At 36.0% G+C, this 17,805-nt stretch overlaps 1 protein-coding gene across 1 annotated transcript in view; it reads left to right on the top strand.

The window, feature by feature from the left end:
• Positions 1–8,748, top strand: part of myo1g (myosin IG) — a 51,134-nt gene extending 42,386 nt beyond the window's left edge. Inside the window, exon 22 of the mRNA XM_079381804.1 lies at positions 6,871–8,748. Coding sequence (XP_079237930.1) covers positions 6,871–7,033 — 163 coding nt within the window. The 3' untranslated portion in view covers positions 7,034–8,748. The remainder of the gene's footprint in view (positions 1–6,870) is intronic.
• Positions 8,749–17,805: the final 9,057 nt, after the last annotated feature.

The raw sequence follows: 17,805 nt of genomic DNA, 5'->3' as shown, positions 1-17,805 counted from the left end.
AAGAATGTCTCATGATGCAACAAGTATGAATATGCAAAAGTGTGCATATTTGTGTGTGCAACTGAATTGTGACTTACATTGTGTCTGTTACGCACAAAGTCAAATGATGACAGAATTTTATATTCCTTTAATTCTTTTGGGTGATGGCGAAGTTGTCATTTGTCACATCACATGGAGGATCAGCATGTGTTTTGGCACAGTAGTTTACCCCGATTTCCCCCTACTTAGACTCAGTGAACCAGCCCGTTTCTCCACACCTCTGTGGGACGCAGATGCTGCTGTTGCCCCGACGATAGTTGCCAAGCAGCTGAAGAAGTGCTAATTAGGATTGCAGGAGAGATGATAAAAAGCTGTATTACAGCAAAAAACACAAGCCTGTTTATGTGACAGTTTGGTATTCTCTCCCCAAAATAATTATGCTTACAGAGTATTTGGTTATTGCACTCAACTTTGGCATAGTAAGTAGAATTGTATGCCGTATTTGTATGCAAGTATTTTCATGATTACATAAATTGTATACACTGTACTGTAGATTTCAGGTTTCAGGATAGATTACAATAAAAATATTTTTTTTTGTCATTATCTATTAACATACCGTATACTATTTTTGGAACGAAATTAATACTTATTGAACAAAGAGACATTAAATTGATAGAAACTGACAGAAAAAAAATCTAATTTCAAGAAATTGTTCTTTAGAACTTTCTATTTATTTAAGAATTCTAAAAAGTATCACGATTTCCACCTATTATGCCCCTTTTTACAATATGTAATATAAGTCTCAGGTGTCCAAAGAATGTGTCTGTGAAGTTTCAGCTCAAAATGCCGCACAGATCATTTATTATATCAAAATGCCTATTTTGAGTGGAAGCAGAAACAGGCTGTTTTCGTGCATGTCTCTTTAAATGTAAATGAGCTGCTGCTCCCCGCCCCCTTTTCCAAAATAGGGCTGTGCCTTTATAGCTCATACCTCAGATACTCTGCTAAAAAACATCTGTTTGGTTTTGATTATCATGTCTATTGTGCTGAAATTTAAATGTTTTAAAGCCATATCAGTTTAAACTTCTGATATAGGGTTTTCTGAGTGCACACATCCGAAGCACACGCACAGAAAGCATCTGTCATATGGCATGCGAGTACTAAACTATGTTCTCTTTCATGTCTTATTGCGCTTAAACTGTCAAATACACACAAGTTTATGTTAAAAACACACTACAAATAGTTGGGAAAGAAATCACGTTTATATTAGATCTGTGTGTTATGTGACAGCAGTGTAATATATAGAACCTATACTGCTGTCTATGCTGTTAATATAACCCAAATAAAATAAAAACTGAAAATCACTCAATGATCTTGAATATGTAATTTCTGTAGCTCTAATAAGAAGACATTTCTTACTTGAATGCTTCTTTTAAATGAAGTAAAGTGCGTGGATTGTGTGCGGTTCACTCAAGGCGGGGTCACTGCTAATACAGCAGTGTCTGTCAACAGTTGTGGGCAGGGCTTGTAAAATGTGACATCACATTTACGGATTCTGCAAAAAGCTTGTTCTGATTATTTATGGGGATTAAAAAAAGGAGCAGATGTATTTTTTGTCATTATAGGGTACACACACTGCTAGCACACATTTATGAATTTTGTATAATAGGTGCACTTTAAGCAGCAGAATTTAATGATTTCTGAAGGATCATGTGACAGACTGAAGACTGGTGTAATGATGCCAAACATTCGACTTTGATCACAGCAAAAGTACATTTTATTTATTACAATAGAAAATGATTATTAATAATATTTCTAAATGTTTTTGATCAAACAAATGCAGCCTTGGTGAGCATAAGAGACTTCTTTCAAAAACAATACAGAATATCTTGAACAGTAGTGTACATGTCACTAAAAATATGTGATTTCATTTTGCACTAATATAGGACTTGGGAATCTTACATTTTCCTTCATTTCAGTGGAATGTGTCACTGTTATTAAAGAAACATTAATTTTTAATTTCTACACTTCCTCTCTCTATGAATCTCATATCATCTCTTGTAGTGTTTTTGTATCTCTTCTTCCACCTTTTGTCTCCCTGAGAGAGTTTGTCACTTCTGTGGTTGTTGACAGATGTGCATTCTCAGCTCCTGTCCTGGGAGCCTTTCCCTTCAGGGAAACGGCTGACAGTTTTAGAGAAGGCCAAAGAAGTGATGTTGTGTGAGCGCTATGGATGAATGCCTGAGGTGAGAATGATTTTAAAAGCAGCAGAGATGCAGAAGTCTGTTTAGTTCAGGATGAAACTGAGTGAAAATGGCAGAGGGGAAGGTGGAACAGAAACCTCAGATGACTTAGTGTTATTAATAATCTGTAAGAGTGATAGTAGTAGTAGCTACTTTAAACTACCAAAAAAGAATTAGCTTACAAATTTCCAAAGTCAGTTGTAAGTATACCAATAAAAAGCTTTTTTTGTTGTTGTTTTTGAAAGAAGTATCTTCTGCTCGTCTGCATTTATTTGATCAAAATAGAATAAAAACAGTAATATTGTGAAATATAATTACAATGTAAAATAATGGGCTTTCGAATTTATTAAAATGTAATTTTTTCCTGTAATCAAAGCTGAATTTTCAGCATCATTACTCCAATCTTCAGTGTCACATGACCCTTCACAAATCATTCTAATATGCTGATTTGCTGCTCAAGAAATATTTATTACTGTTATCAATGTTGAAAACAGTTCAAACATGTTTTTGTGGAAACTGTGATACATTTTTTTCAGGATCCTTTGGTGATTAGAAAGTTCCAAGAACAGCATTTATTTGAAATAGCAACAGTAACAGTGTAAAATTCTTTACTGTCAATTTTGATCTATTTACTTTGAGGGGCTAATTCAAATCACGAACCCTATATATGAGCAATAGTAATAGTGATGTTTGCCTTAGCAAATTATACAATTCTATGTACTTGGCTTTTTTTTTTTTTTTTGTAAGAACAATATTCTGACACTTGCTGATGTAAGTGATGCTTGTGATTAAAATAAAATACATATAAACCAGCTGACACTAAGTTTTTATCGTCATGGAAAAAATTTGCATCATAATTTTTAATCTAGTGTGCCTTTTTTGATGAATATGTTTCTCATATATGAATATATGTTTATATATATTAAATATTTCTCACATTAAGCCACCAAAAACAAAAATGCACTTAAAAAAAATTCTCAAAACACTCAGAAATGGCTAGCGAATTTCACAAATAAAACAGATAGTAACATTGATTAAAGTGTGAAATTCAAATAGTATTTTCTTGCAACATGTCTATTTATGACTTTAAAAAAATATTTTTATAGTGTATGAGAAACAAAATGAGACTCGTGTATATATCTCATATATAATGCTGCTAATTAACTCAATTTCATCATCATCATCAAAGACAAAAAGATTTTTAATAAACAATGCAACATTTAGCATTGTACGGGGACACTGTTAGAAGATGTGCTCTCGCCTCTTTTGCTGGTGATGTACTCAACAGGCCATTAGGAGGAGACTGCAAACAAACACGCGCAGCCCACAGGGGCCCAAACTCAGGGTGTGATGGTAAACAAAAAGTATGCGCATTGACAGCCGGGCCCCGGGGACGCAGACTGGCGCGTTTGCGTGTGCTTTCTTGAGTTGGTTTCCACTTTTAGGGATGGGCTTGCAGGAATAGCGGATCTGGAATATGTAATGAAGTGTGTTTTTCAGGAACGGCCCAAAACCGAGTCGTCAGTGATTCACTGTAACGGACATGGAGATGTACGCTCACATGTGATTATAGCTGCCGTACAAACGCTGCATGAATGAAAGAAGATTCGTTCTCCAGGGCACGCACGAACCGTACGAAGTTGCTGCTGTGTCCCAGATCTGTCGTAGGGTTTCCATAGCAATAAATAATGCAGCCGACTGCAGCCTGGTTGGGGCGCCATGTCCCTGGAAAAGCAGGTCAACTCAACCGCAAGCCTGATCCATTGAGGAAACGCACACCTCCCGAAGTTCTTAGAGGAATTGCGAAAACCACTGCGCCACTGATCTACCAAATCGCTCAGGAATAGTTCCTAAAAATTTAATTTCTCAACCTCATGTCATGTTTCAACCCTGTATGTTGTTTTTTGCAACACAAAAGTTGAATTTTTGAAAACTCTTTGTGCAACTTTTTTTGAATGCAAAGAGTTCATGACAGATTTTTGGGGGGTAAACTGTTTATTTAACCTTAAATCTTAATCGGGAGCGGTTGATGTCCTCCAGTGTTGAGTTTCTCTGGCCTTCTTCTGGTAAGTTCAGTGGGTTGGTGGCTTGGAGCCCTGATAGGAACAGCTGAGTGGAAAGGGAACAGGAGAACTGAGGAGTTGCGTGACCCGCGGCTGGTTTTTTTCATGGCGGACTGCCGTCCACCTGTTGGAGGGCTTATGAGGAAAGCATGAGGGCTTCTCTGCATGGTTTGGGGTGGGATGGAAAGAGAAAACCTGACAGAGGGGAAAAGGCCATCCAGTTTTACTGTAGTTGGTGCAACCCAGAGATTTTTCTTGATCTTTTTTTTGTTAACAACTGTTTATTAAGCTTTATTTTGTGGAACAGTAGTACAAAACAAAAAGCAGCTGTAGATTTTTCTTGATCTTTTAAAATAAAATGAAACATTTATGTTGCAAAAATGTAAGAACATTTTCAAAAATCATCATGGTACATGATTATGGTACACTACTGGTCCAAATGTTGAGATTTTTTTTTTTGTTTGTTTTTTTGTTTTTTTACAATTAGTAGTTTAATTCAAGAAGGATGAATTAAAGTGATCAAACGTAACAACTGTAAATACATTTAATCTGTAACAGTTTCAAATAGCTGCGGTTCTTTTGAACTCCCTGATAATCAAAAAATTTAATGAATCAGTTTTCACCAAAAATATGAAGCAGCAAAATTGTTTTCATCATTGATAATATTCATGTTTGTTGAGCAGGAAATCAGTATATTAGAATGATTTCTGGAGGATCATGTGAAATTGAAGACTGGAGTAGTGAATCTGAAAATTCAGCAGGGGTACATTGCATTTTTAAATAAATTCAAATAGAAAACATTTTAAATTGTTTTAATATTTCACAATATTGCTATTTTATTGTATCTTTTATCAATTACACGCAGCCTTGGTAAGCAGAAGAGACTTTCAAAAGCATTTCAAAAAATGTACTGACCTCAATCTTTTGAATGTAAGTATAATATATCAAAGCTGTCAGCTGTGTCCATATTCATCACAATATATCATTGCCTCTCTACCTTTTAGATTAATAAAATAACTTGGCAGAAAATTTCAGGAAATTGAACAACATTTGGAAGTACAGCATTACATAAAGGTTTTTTAGAGGTCATTTACTTTTTAAAAAAAACCTGTAAATGTCTGACATTTTGTGCCATGGTTGTCCTCTCACTCTGAGAGTTGGTGATCATGTTGAAAGTCTCTGAGGAAGTGAGAGGACTTTGCATTTAGGGAACAGGGACAGGATCAGACAGCAGAGGTGTCCCTTCTCATCTATTCTGTCCTACATAGAACATTATTTTTGACTCCATCAAATGGGACTTTTTGAGCCCCACTTTACCGTCTCTGGACCACTTATATAATATGCTGATAAAATCCTGAATGTGCTTAAAACAGCATTTTAGGTATAATTGGATACCATACAGACACTTTAGCCTTGTTTTTCTGTCTTTTTATTTGTATCACATAAATTATTCAGCCAGTTTTATTATAGAGAAAAATAAATTAGTTCTACAGTCAAAAAAACAACCAGCATGGCTTAAAGAATAAATTAAAATGTTCTGTTTTGTGCAGGGTTATTTACAGTAGACTATTGTTTCAGTATAATGCTATAAAAGATTTCTGTTTAAAATAAATGGTGTTCTTTTGAATGTTCTATTCATCAAATAATCCTGAAAAAAAAAGGATCACAGTTTCCACCAAAATTATTAAACAGCACAGCTCTTTTCAACAATGATAATAGTTAGAATTGTTGCTTGAGCAGCAAATCAGCATATTAGACTGATTTCTAAAGGATCATGTGACTCTGAAGACTGAAGTAATGATGCTGAAAATTCAGCTTTGATCACAGGCATTAATTGCATTTTAAAATATATTTAAACAGAAAAAAGTTATTTCAAATTGTAATAATATTTCATAATATTATTGTTTATTGTACTTTTGATCAAATAAATGCAGCTTTGGTAAGCATAAAGGTCCTTGCACACGGAGTCCGAAATTTTCGTATGCGTTTTTTTTTTCTTTTCTTCTTTCGTCATCCTGCTTGCTTACGGAGACAAAAGTGCAGAAAATTTAACCTGGTCCAATATTTTTTTTTTTTTTTTTTTTTTATGACGGATGGAATTTTCGGAGGCAGTGTGTAAATGTGATTGACACAACATGATGTCGTATTTATTTTTTAACGTGCGAAAATGTCAGACGAGAATTTCGGACGCAAAGATCTTTAGAGACGTCTTTCAAAAACTAAAAAAAATTAATGACCTCAAGCTTTTCTACATTTTCTAAATAAATTCAAACAGTAGACTTTTTCAAATTGTAGTAATATTTTAAATTATTACTGTTTTTTCTGTGTTTTTGCAGCTTTGGTGAGCACAAGAAAAAAATGATAGGTACATTTTGAACAGTAGTGTACATAGTGAAGTTTAATGAAGTTTCATGTGGCAGGGTGTTACCGTCTCTGTGCAGCTGTGTCTCCTACATTGGATTCTCTTCATGAACCACTATAAAACGGCAAAAAACACAATTGAATGCACAGCTTTGACTGCTATTTTGGGGATGCATTCAGCGTTTGCTAGAATCTGGAGTAATTATGTCATGTGTTTATTCCAGAGTGAAGTACACTCCACTGCCGGTCAAAGTGTGCTCTACAGCGTTCCAGGTCCACATGAGCGGGAAACCTAAAAGTATCACCGTCGAGACCAAACCCGGCCAGACCATCGCAGACTTCAAGAAGAGTCGAACAGGATTCACCTTACTGCTGCCCCATCAGTAAAACCAATGCTTAGGACATAAAACAGCATTTAGCCATTCAGTCAGAGATGGGACCATAACTTCCAGAGATTTCTCTTCATACAGGATTGGATACGTCTATACATAAATGGAACAAAATTTCGGATTTTCGCAATATTAAGCAATGCACTTTGATATTAAATAGTGTGTTGAAGTGATGAAGTATTTTTGTAGGCCAAACCAGAAGTTAGTATAACACTGGTTCCCTCGACAAAAACCCAATAGGATTTTTCCATTGGCTTTTAGATTATTGCTGAAAATAAGCACTGTGACTAACAGAAGTTCATGATTCTTACACACTTTGTTCATCATGATAGTCTTCACAATTAAACACAGCTTTGGATTTTGAAGCCTAAATACAATCGCCAGAAGTAGAAAAATAAACGTAGACCATAAATGAATTCAAAGTCACCCACTACTCTTTTAGTATTTATTTAAAAACATTTTTCCCTGAAATTTGTAAGAGTGCAATTATAAACGCAATGAGGCTGTGAAAGCAACCAATGAGAAGATTAGTTTATCTGTACCTGTGTGATGTTCAATGTCCACAACAACCTCTGTAGTCCCATTTAGACACTTGCTAACAACTGCCTTTTTCAAGACTAGTAAAAAGCTTTACTGATGTATTTTATGTTGGGGAATAAAACATGAAAATATATTGAGCTTGTGTTCACCACAGACCTTATTTCAGGCATTTAACCAAAAACCCATTGACTTCAGGACGATGGAACTGGAAGAGCTAGAAGAAACATCTGAACCTGTTATTGTTAGCGTGAAGATCCTGAGCTTGAAAAGAAGATACACAGCTTAAATGATCGTGCTGATCTGCTGTTATTCTGTCGTCCCTCCTCCATTTTTAATTTTGCACATGAAATAGTCGATGTGTTGCGTCATGTCTGAATTGTGGGGGATCATGTTATAATGCTATTTTATTATTTATGAGGGAATGTTCTATTGAAATGGCCTTTGCACTTTTCATAACATATGTAGAGTCTATTTTTATGTTCTTTATGATGTACTTTTTCTCAGGGTGTACATTTGAACCTATGATTTGAATTGTGGAGATGTAGCCAAGAGTATTTTCGTATGTTTGTGCTGTCACTGGACCGGTACTTTTTAAAAAAGGTACTAATGTGTACCTTTAAAGCGCTAATATGTACTTTTACATATGTACTAATATGCTTGTATGTACCTTTTAGCTTTTGTACCTTTCTTGTACCACCCAACTTTGTACCTTTTATTCTGAGAGTACAGGAGTATTTAACCAAGATTTACAACACCTCGGGATACACTTAAGAATATTGATACTGCTCTGTAGTAGTAATATAAAAACAGAGGAGTGATTTTAATGCTTATTAATATGTCAAATGTTGTATCTAAAAACAGCAACTAAACTGTAATAAAATCATATGAGGGCCTTGTGATATTGTTTTATTAAATGCTACATGCATTAATTGTGTGGTTGTTGGATATACTGTATGGTTTATGAGGACACAATTGTATAGGCTATGTTTTAGTCATATGCAATTGTATATGACTTTGGTATTACAGTGGCCTCATAAACCAAACGGCTTAGAAAAATACTTTCTGAAATGTCAAAAGCTTTCTGTGAAGGTTTTGTTTAAGGTTAGAGGATAGAAAATATGATTAGGAGAGTATAAAAACCATTATGCCTATAAAGAGCCCCTGTTAAACTACATACGTGTGCGTGCGTGTATGTGTGCGTGTGTGTGTGTGTCTGAAGATTCTCAGTAGTGACAGGTTGCCTTGCTGTCACTCTGTTTTCTATTTCCTGCTTCCACTCCCCTGCTGCGAGCATCTTTCATCTATTCCGACACCCCTGTGCTTTCATTTTTTTGTCTTTGTGATTTGACTATTTTTTGACGCTTCTGTGCACGCACCTGTCTATCTGCTGACATTGAACTCTGTTTCTGTCTCAATGTGTCATGAGCATCATTGGTTATTGAATATCTAAGAATTTATTTTTTTCACACCTTTTACTCTGGTTGTCAGTTTACTTTTGGGTATTTGACATGAAACGTCAAGCAATGACATTCTGTTCCACATCAAAAATGATTTCAGATGACAGTGTTCTAGTTCTTGTATAATTAGTATACATGCAATTATGACTTCATTTTAGTTTAGAGATTGTCTGGAATAATTTTACTTTAAAGAAATGATCAAATTAAAGAAAGAGTGTGTTTCAAGAACCGCTTATTTAAAGGGGTCATGAGCTGAGAAATCAAAATTTGACATATAAGAGGTCATTGTACTATAAAAACATCTTGTAAGTTTCAGAAATCTGCCAAATATGCCAAAAGATAGGTTGTGGAATGTTCTACTCTATGATGTAATAGTGTGGATAAGAACCGGCTCCGCAGAAGAAGATCAACGCCTGCTTCTACATCGGTGCCTCTTTAGCCCCACCCCTAAGATTCTATATTGCTGCCTGTTTAGCCCCGCCCAATGATTCGTGCATGTAGTGTAAATAAGCAGAGGCGAATGCAGGTGTACAGTGGGGAAGGAAACACGATGCATTCAGAGCCGGGGGGTGAAAACTTTTTGAATTTGAAGATCAAGGTAAATTGTACTTAATTTGTCTTCCAGGAAACATGCAAGTATCTTCTGTCGCATCAGAAGGGCAGTACTAAATGGAAAAATATGATATTTCAACAAAATAAGAAACATTTGGACATCTTCATCCTGTTCAAATGTTTTCACCCCCCCGGCTCTTAATGCATCGTGTTTCCTTCTGGAGCATCAGTGAATGTTTGAACCTTTTTTAATTGTTGTGTTTGAGTCCCTCAATCATCCTCAGTGTGAAAATGTGGATCTCAAAATCATACAGTCACTGCTGGAAAGGGTTCAAATATGCAAAAGATGCTGGAAAATTGAAGATTCTGCAGGACATGGAGGATTTTTCTGAAGAACAGTGCTCAGTTGAACTGTTCAGAACAAACAAGGGACTCATGAAGAACCATCACAAAACAAAAAAACAGTTGTAGATCATCCAGGTAACCACACACAGTATTAAGAACCAAGGGTTCCCAAACTTTTGAATGGGGTTATTTTAATAATTTCAGCAATTTTTTTGTCTTGTGGACTATATGTAAACATCTTTTATGGAAAATATCTTACTCAGGACAGCACTAAATAAAAAATAACATGCATTGTATATGATCTCTCTTATTTTGTTCAAATTATCCACATTTTCACAGATTCTGCAAGGGGTTCCCAAACTTTCGCATGCCACTGTATGCAGAAACAAAATGATAAAGATTGCTCTGGAGACAAGACGCTGTGCAGTGCCAAGTTGTGGAAAAACAGTCTCTGCATAGCCTTCTTTCTGATCCCAACATTAGGAAAGAGTGAATGAACTTTTATTTTTAATGAAGATCCAGATCATGTCAGTGAGAACTCAGTCCTTTGAACAGGACAGAAAAAAGCCTATTACCTCTTAAAAATCTTGATAACATTATAAGTGGACCTCACAGAACAGTACAAAATAAAAACAAATGGTGACAGTTATTACACTCAACACATTAATATATAGAGTGTTCACTCTTATAAACTCTTTCGCTCTTTAAAAGCTTCTTTGGATTATTAAATATTAATAATTATGAATTTTATCTACAGTATTTTGTGTCAGGTAGCAACCCATATTTTCTTATATGCACTCCAAAATTAAAAAGTTGGAAACACAAGCCTTGATATCAAAGAAGAACTTCAGCTTTTTCTTTTTTGGGAAAACAAGCTAAAGAACCCAATGATCAATACACTGATGTAAAGAACCAGTGCAATGGTTCTTGGTTCTCCATAAAACCATAAAGCCAAATCAAGAATAGTTCTTTGCTGAAAGGTTCTTTGCTGAAAGGTGCTCAAAAGAACCACTGAAGAAGTAGAAGAGTGTAGAAAAGCTTTTTAGTTTAAAAAAATACCCAAAACCAATGCCCATCAAGAAATATCAAAGTCTGAAAATAAAGCAAAGGGACATGAAATATTTTTTTAGGCCAGTAAGCTCTGCACCAAAGCCACTCTGTGACCAAGTTTGTTTTCCTCAATCTCATTAGTCATGTTTCTAGAGAAAATTGAGTCACAGGCAAAAATAACTATTCCCCCGGCAACAACACCTGCCTTCAACCCCACCACATGGCAACAAACTGATTTTCTCTGATAGCTAATGCAATTATGAATCAGGTTTGAAGCTGACTGGGTCACCAGCTTCATCTGGCACGTGGGGCTTGTTTTTGAAGTTCGCCATCATGACCTAGTGCATGTGTGCCATTCACAAATGTCAACACGAACAACAGAATTTCATGGAAAGACAGTAGCCAGAACTTACTGCTTCCATATAGGCCTGTTCATCCTAAAAAGGATCTTTCAAAGTTGTAAACAAAACAAAGATTATTGGAGTATGTCTTACAAAAGAAAATAATATTTCAGTCTTTCTACTTAAAAAATGTCACGTTTAATTCAATGCATTACTTGTTTCTTTGTAATTCTTTATGAAATTTAGATTTTTGTATCTACACCAATTTTTTTTTTTTAGTGCACAGTCTCTCAGGTAGGATTTATAATCTTCTTTCCATTTCATTTCTTTTGCTCATGTTACTCGGCAGATTGGATCAAGGCTCATCCAATCACAGTGCAGCTGTGGAGATAAAGTCTCTGATCACTCATTCTTGATCAAAACTTCCAACAATCGTTCTTTTTTCCACAGTTACCCCTCCTCCAATCAGCCATTTGTCTCTGTGACAGCTCGTCCAATCATATGGCTCGCTGAATGACAGGGCTCCGTTCTAATTGATAAAAGAGCCCTTGTTCTCCTGGTGAACTGACATGGAGATTTACACCCAGCTGTGAGACTCAGAATCGCTTATGGCAAGAAGTCTTCTGTTATACATGATCCTTGCCCTTCTTTTAAAGGGAAAATACAACCAAATGTAGTGGTTTTGGTTTAGACACCCTGACAACCATCTATAACACCCTATAATTGTGATGGTGAGTTTTGCACGGCCAAGCACCCATTTTCTCTGAAAACTGTATATATCTTATGTTTTTACATTATTGAAAGAGAGAGAACGGAAGTACACTAGCATTCATAAGTGTGCCATCAGGGAGATTAAAAAAATAAATAAATAAAATTCATACTTATATTCAGCAAGGATGCATTAAATTGATCAAAAGTGACAGTAAATTCATAATGTTATAAAAATTTATATTTCAAATAAATGGTGTTCTTTTAAAAATTTGATTATTAAAGATAAAAAAAATATTTTGCAAAAAAAAAAAAGAAACTTTCTTGAGCAGCAAATCGGCATATTAGAATGATTTCTGAAGGATTGTGTGACACTGAAGACTGGAGTAATGATGCTGGAAATTCGGCTTTGATCACATAAATAAATTATATTTCAGAATATATTACAAAAGAAAACATATATTTTACATTTTAATAATATTACATAATATTACTGTTTTTACTGTATATTTTTACTGACCATTAGAGACTTCTTTCAAAAACATTTTTAAAAATCATAGGTGAATATAGCACCATTTTTGCACTTTTGTCACAGTTTTGCAGCAAGTTTGGGCACACTTGACAATGTTTCTCATGAACTTAAAAACCTTTTGATCTAAAAACCTAAAATGTAAAATATTGAAATTAGTTTTGTAGACTACAGATAACGTTTTTACCTAAACTAAAATCATATTATCTTTTTAACTGATGAATTGGAGCAGTGAAGCCAAGCAGCCAGAATCAGTTCCTTCTCTCCAATTATCAGATGTTTGTGACTAAACGTGAGGTAAACAGAGGAACTAAATGTCCAGTTAGATGTTGTTTGTTCACTTATAGATCATCACTGTTCATTGCACCTGAAACCAGTTCGGATAATGAGCGGTGCTGCTGAATATACAGCTTGACAGCTGACATCTGCTCCAAACTGAAAAGCAGCATCCTGTGTTGTCTGTGTGTGGCAGATCTTATACCTTCATGATCCGCTGAACAAAGTGAAAAATGAAAATGAGGGACATATATTTTATTACAACTGTTTATATTTGTTTATATGTTATGCACAGATTTACATGCATAATGTGGTGTATTTCTGACTAAAACAGGATGTTTGCAAAGAAAACAACTGCTTATGTGGAAAGTTATTTATTTTACTCTATTTTGATGGCCAACTTAATTTTATTTGAGGTAACAGATAATTCTGATAGATGCACTGATAAATAATTCACAATAAGGTTAGGAATGTCTAATCAGAAAGCTAACAGTCTATTTTGGTTTCACATTGACATTGAAAATAATGTGTTTTTTATAAAGTCTTTGGGTTTAAAATTAATAAAAAAAAATACTTCTCTAGTTTCTCACCTTCAACGTTTTGTGAAAATACGAAGAGCCGTAATTTTCTCTCACAATGTCAAGCGCTAGAGCAAAACCTAAAACAAAACAAAACAAAACACAGGCATGTTAACAGATGTCTAGCTGAAGAGTATTGTCTGTTTAGAGGCCTCAAGGACTGTAAAAATCTGAAAGATTTATCTGTGGGAGGATCAAAAGAAAAAACCAAGTGTCAAGGCATCAATAGCCCATTGCACAAAAGATGACACTGACACGGCACGACAGGGAGATTTGTGTCAGTAGAGGCGAAAGAACAACCATCTGCACCAAATCCTCAGTCCGCCTCCTCCTCTGCCGAGTCCTTTATGAACCCAGACAGAATTTCTGATCTCCATCAGAGCCATAAGCCTGCTTGATCTCCCATGTGATGACCAGAAGAAGCAGGGTAATTTAGAAACATTTGATGAATATCACAAAGCCTAAAACCCATTCTCACAAGAATTCCATACAAATCACTCTAAATTTTCAAGCGGGATGACCACATGTAAATACAGGAGTGAATGCTCTAAATTACAGTCTTGTGTGTGTACAGAACCAATGCTATCTCACGACCAATTCATGCGTATTTTATGAGGTGGCTAATTCGCAGGAATTCATACGACCTCACTCTTACGATTTTGTACGATTTGTCTAAACCCCAGTGATGGGTAGGGTTAGGTGTAGGTCATTCGAAGAAATTCACAGGAATTGTGCAACTCGTAAAATACGTACGATTTAGCAAAAATCATATGAATTTTTACGAGTGAGGTAAAATATGTACGTAAAATTGCCCTGAGATCGGGCTGATAGAACAGAACTCACTCTTTTAACTGCGATAATGGTAACCAGCAATGTTTTGTTTTCTCGCACATTTCATATTTGACATTTTTTACAAATAATATATAATATTACAGCAACCAGTTAATAAATTATAGAGAAAGCGAGCAAAGAACATTATCAAAGAGCATTATCACTGACTTCAATCTATCGCTATTTAAGCACTCTCAAAAAATTCCCGTAATAATCAGTTAAGCTGTCGACACTGTATGAAGGACGGATCTATACTTACATCGTCCGTACATCTGCACTTGGTTGTTTATAATGAGAGAATTCGCTAGAGTGCAAAATTCGCACACACTGAACAAAACTCTGGTGTTTCAGTGATGACTAATCTGAACGTCTCTGATTGGTCATTGCATTCAAAAGCTCAACGGAATCGCGTGTGAATGGTTAGAATGTCACTTCAAAGACAGAACATTTAGCATGCTTAGCTCGAACTTTCACCATGGCGTTAGAACTGGTACACCGTTGTCACTTGTGAAAACGTGCAGATTAAGGGGCGGTAAGATTATAATAAATTCCTCTTTCTAAGGGAGTGAAATCTGAGCAGCTCGTTTTTACAGGCTTGCAGAGAAAGGCTTACAGAAAAATTCCTGGTTTGTTCTTTTTCACATTTTCTGGGTTGGTAGATGCACTCGATTAGCACTTAAAAACTGAAAAATGAGCACATTCTTGAAGGGTTGCCATGTCCACTTATTAAACAATGCTGTCCACTTATTAAACAATGCTTCTTATAAGAAATCCAGTTTATGGAGTTAATATGTATGTAAACTCCAGCAATATGGAGTTTTGTTGGATTCTGTTTTGTTCAAGTTCAAAATACCTCTTATTCTCAGAAGTGATGTAATAATTGTTAAAATACAAATACTGTAATGATTTTGGTTTTGTTTTTACAGTCATTTCTTCTGGTCTGTTAGTCTCTTTGTGAAAATACAGGTGCATCTCAGAAAATTAGAATATGGTGTAAATTTTAGATTCATTACATGTAAAGTAAAACACTTCAAAAGTTTTTTGTTTTAATTTTGATGATTAGAGCTTACAGCTAATGAAAGTCAAAAATCAGTATCTCAGAATATTAGAATATTTCCTAAAATCAATAAAAAAAAAAAGGATTTGCAAAACAGAAAAGTTCAAGTTCTTTAAAGTAAGTTCATTTCTGCACTCAATACTTGGTCAGGGCTCCTTTAGCACAAACTCCAGCATCAGTGAGGAATGGCATGGAAGCGATCAGCCTGTGGCTCTGCTGAGGCACTACTGAGACTTCAGCTCGTCTGGATCGACTGTTTCTCATCTTTCTCTTGAAAATATCCCATAGATTCTCTATGGGGTTCAGGTCAGGCATGTTGTCTGGCCAGTCAAGCACAGTAATATCATGGTCAACAAAGCACTTGGAAGTGGTTTTGGCACTGTGGGCAGGTGCTAAAGTCCTGCTGGAAAAGGAAATCAGCATCTCCATAAAGCTTGTCAGCAGATGGAAGCATAAAGTGCTCCAAAATCTCCTGGTAGACGGCTGCATTGACTGTGGACTTGATAAAACACAATGAACCAACACCAGCAGACGTCACGGCACCCCAAATCATCACTGACTTCACACTGGACTTCAAGCAGCTTGGATTCTGTGCCTCTCCACTCTTCCTCCAGACTCCAGACCTTGATTTCCAAATGAAAAGCAAAATTTACTTTTATCTGAAAAGAGGACTTTGGACCACTGAACAACAGTTTAGTTCTTTTTCTCCTTTTTCTCCTTAGCCCAGGTAAGATGCTTCTGACGATATTTCTGTTTCCTGAAGATGTCTGAGCGTGGTGACTCTTGATGCACTGACTCCAGCTTCAGTCCACTCCTTGTGAAGCTCTCCCAAGTGTTCAAATCGGCTTTACTTGACAGTATTCTCAAGCTTGCGGTCATCCCTGTTGCTTGTGCACCCTTTCCTACCCAAATTCTTCCTTCCAGTCAACTTTGCATTTAATATGCTTTGATACAGCACTCTGTGAACAGCCACCCCTTTCAGTAATGACCCTCTGTGACTTACCCTCTTTGTGGAGGGTGTCAGTGTTCATCTTCTGGATCATTGCCAAGTCAGCAGTGTTCCCCGTTATTGTGGTTTCAAAGAACAAGAGATGCTTAGAATTTATACTGTAGGGATGGTCATTTATTGAAACTCAAATGTAAATAATATTTTGAGATACTGATTTTTGACTTTCATGAGCTGTAAGCTCTAATCATCAAAATTAAAAAAAAAAAAAAACTTTTGAAGTGTTTTACTTCACATGTAATGAATCTAAAATATATGAAAGTTTCACTTTTTGAAATGTTACAAGAATAATATAATATTACAACCATATTCTAATTTTCTGAGATGCTCCTGTAAAGCAGTTGAATACATGGCCTTGTCTGTTTTGTGACCACCATAGATGAAGTTCTGTTTTTAGTGCTGTAACCTCGACTTTGAAGTGAGCTTTCATTTGCTTCATCTCTCAAAAAATCTAAAACTCATGCACATAACTCATTTCGAATACTCATACAAGTTAGAAAATGCTACATTAAAGAGAGTCAAGTTAAAAGCCAAGTAGAAGAAGACATGTGATTTGAGGATTTCTTCATGTGTGTATCGCAGTTTAATATTCAGAATGAGGGGTTTGTTCAAATGCACGACTCTGAATGAGCAGTAATCACTGTTAGACTGCACTAATGTTGCACTGTGCTGCTGTCCCGTCCCATCAGAAGGTAGTGGGCCTCTGCAGCGTCACAGAAGTGAATATGTGAATGAGTAGCTGATTGCTGCGGGACGTGATTTGGTTCAGAGCAGCTCTCTGTGACACTGGGCCGGCTGTGCTCCTGTGAACGGAGGGCGTTTCATTCTCAGACGAGATTTACGGCAGCACGCGCTCACTGCACAGACGGCTAGGCTGGGCTCTGTATATCATATGTAGCAGGAGCACAATAGTGGTGTGTATCTTGCACATGCTGAGGAGAGTGAAGTTAAAGACAATAAACAAACCCAACAGGTGCACGAATTGTCACTGTGTAGAATATATGAGCCTGTTTGTGAACACTAATAAATGTGCCTTTATGTACCAACCAAAACAAGAGGAATGCTCATGTTCAAGCAAACGCTGTTAACATCAGCAATATCATCAACCTCAAAGTAAATAAAAACAAAAGTTAATTACATTTTGCATGAAGAAAACAGGGCATATGTTTGTTTTATTTATTTAGTGATATTTTCATAGTGATTTAGCACATTAAAACCCCAGATTCTCATTACCACATTGTATTTTTTGTAATCTATCTATCTATCTATCTATCTATCTCAGCAGCAGGGGACTCCAGCCAAAATCCATCCATGTGCCTTCTTTTCCCGCAAACTCAGCGCGGCGGAAAGGAACTATGACATTGGTAACAGAGAACTCCTTGCCATCAAACTGGCCCTCGAAGAGTGGAGGCATTGGTTGGAGGGTGCTCAACACCAGAAGAAATAAGCTTTATTTTCATGACAATAATGTCATGATTCAAAAAAGTTTTAATAGTCCTA

The sequence above is a fragment of the Barbus barbus genome, assembly GCF_936440315.1.
Source record: "Barbus barbus genome assembly, chromosome: 27".
In the NCBI taxonomy this organism is placed as follows: Eukaryota; Metazoa; Chordata; class Actinopteri; order Cypriniformes; family Cyprinidae; genus Barbus; species Barbus barbus.
This window is presented reverse-complemented; position numbering and strand designations above follow the sequence as displayed.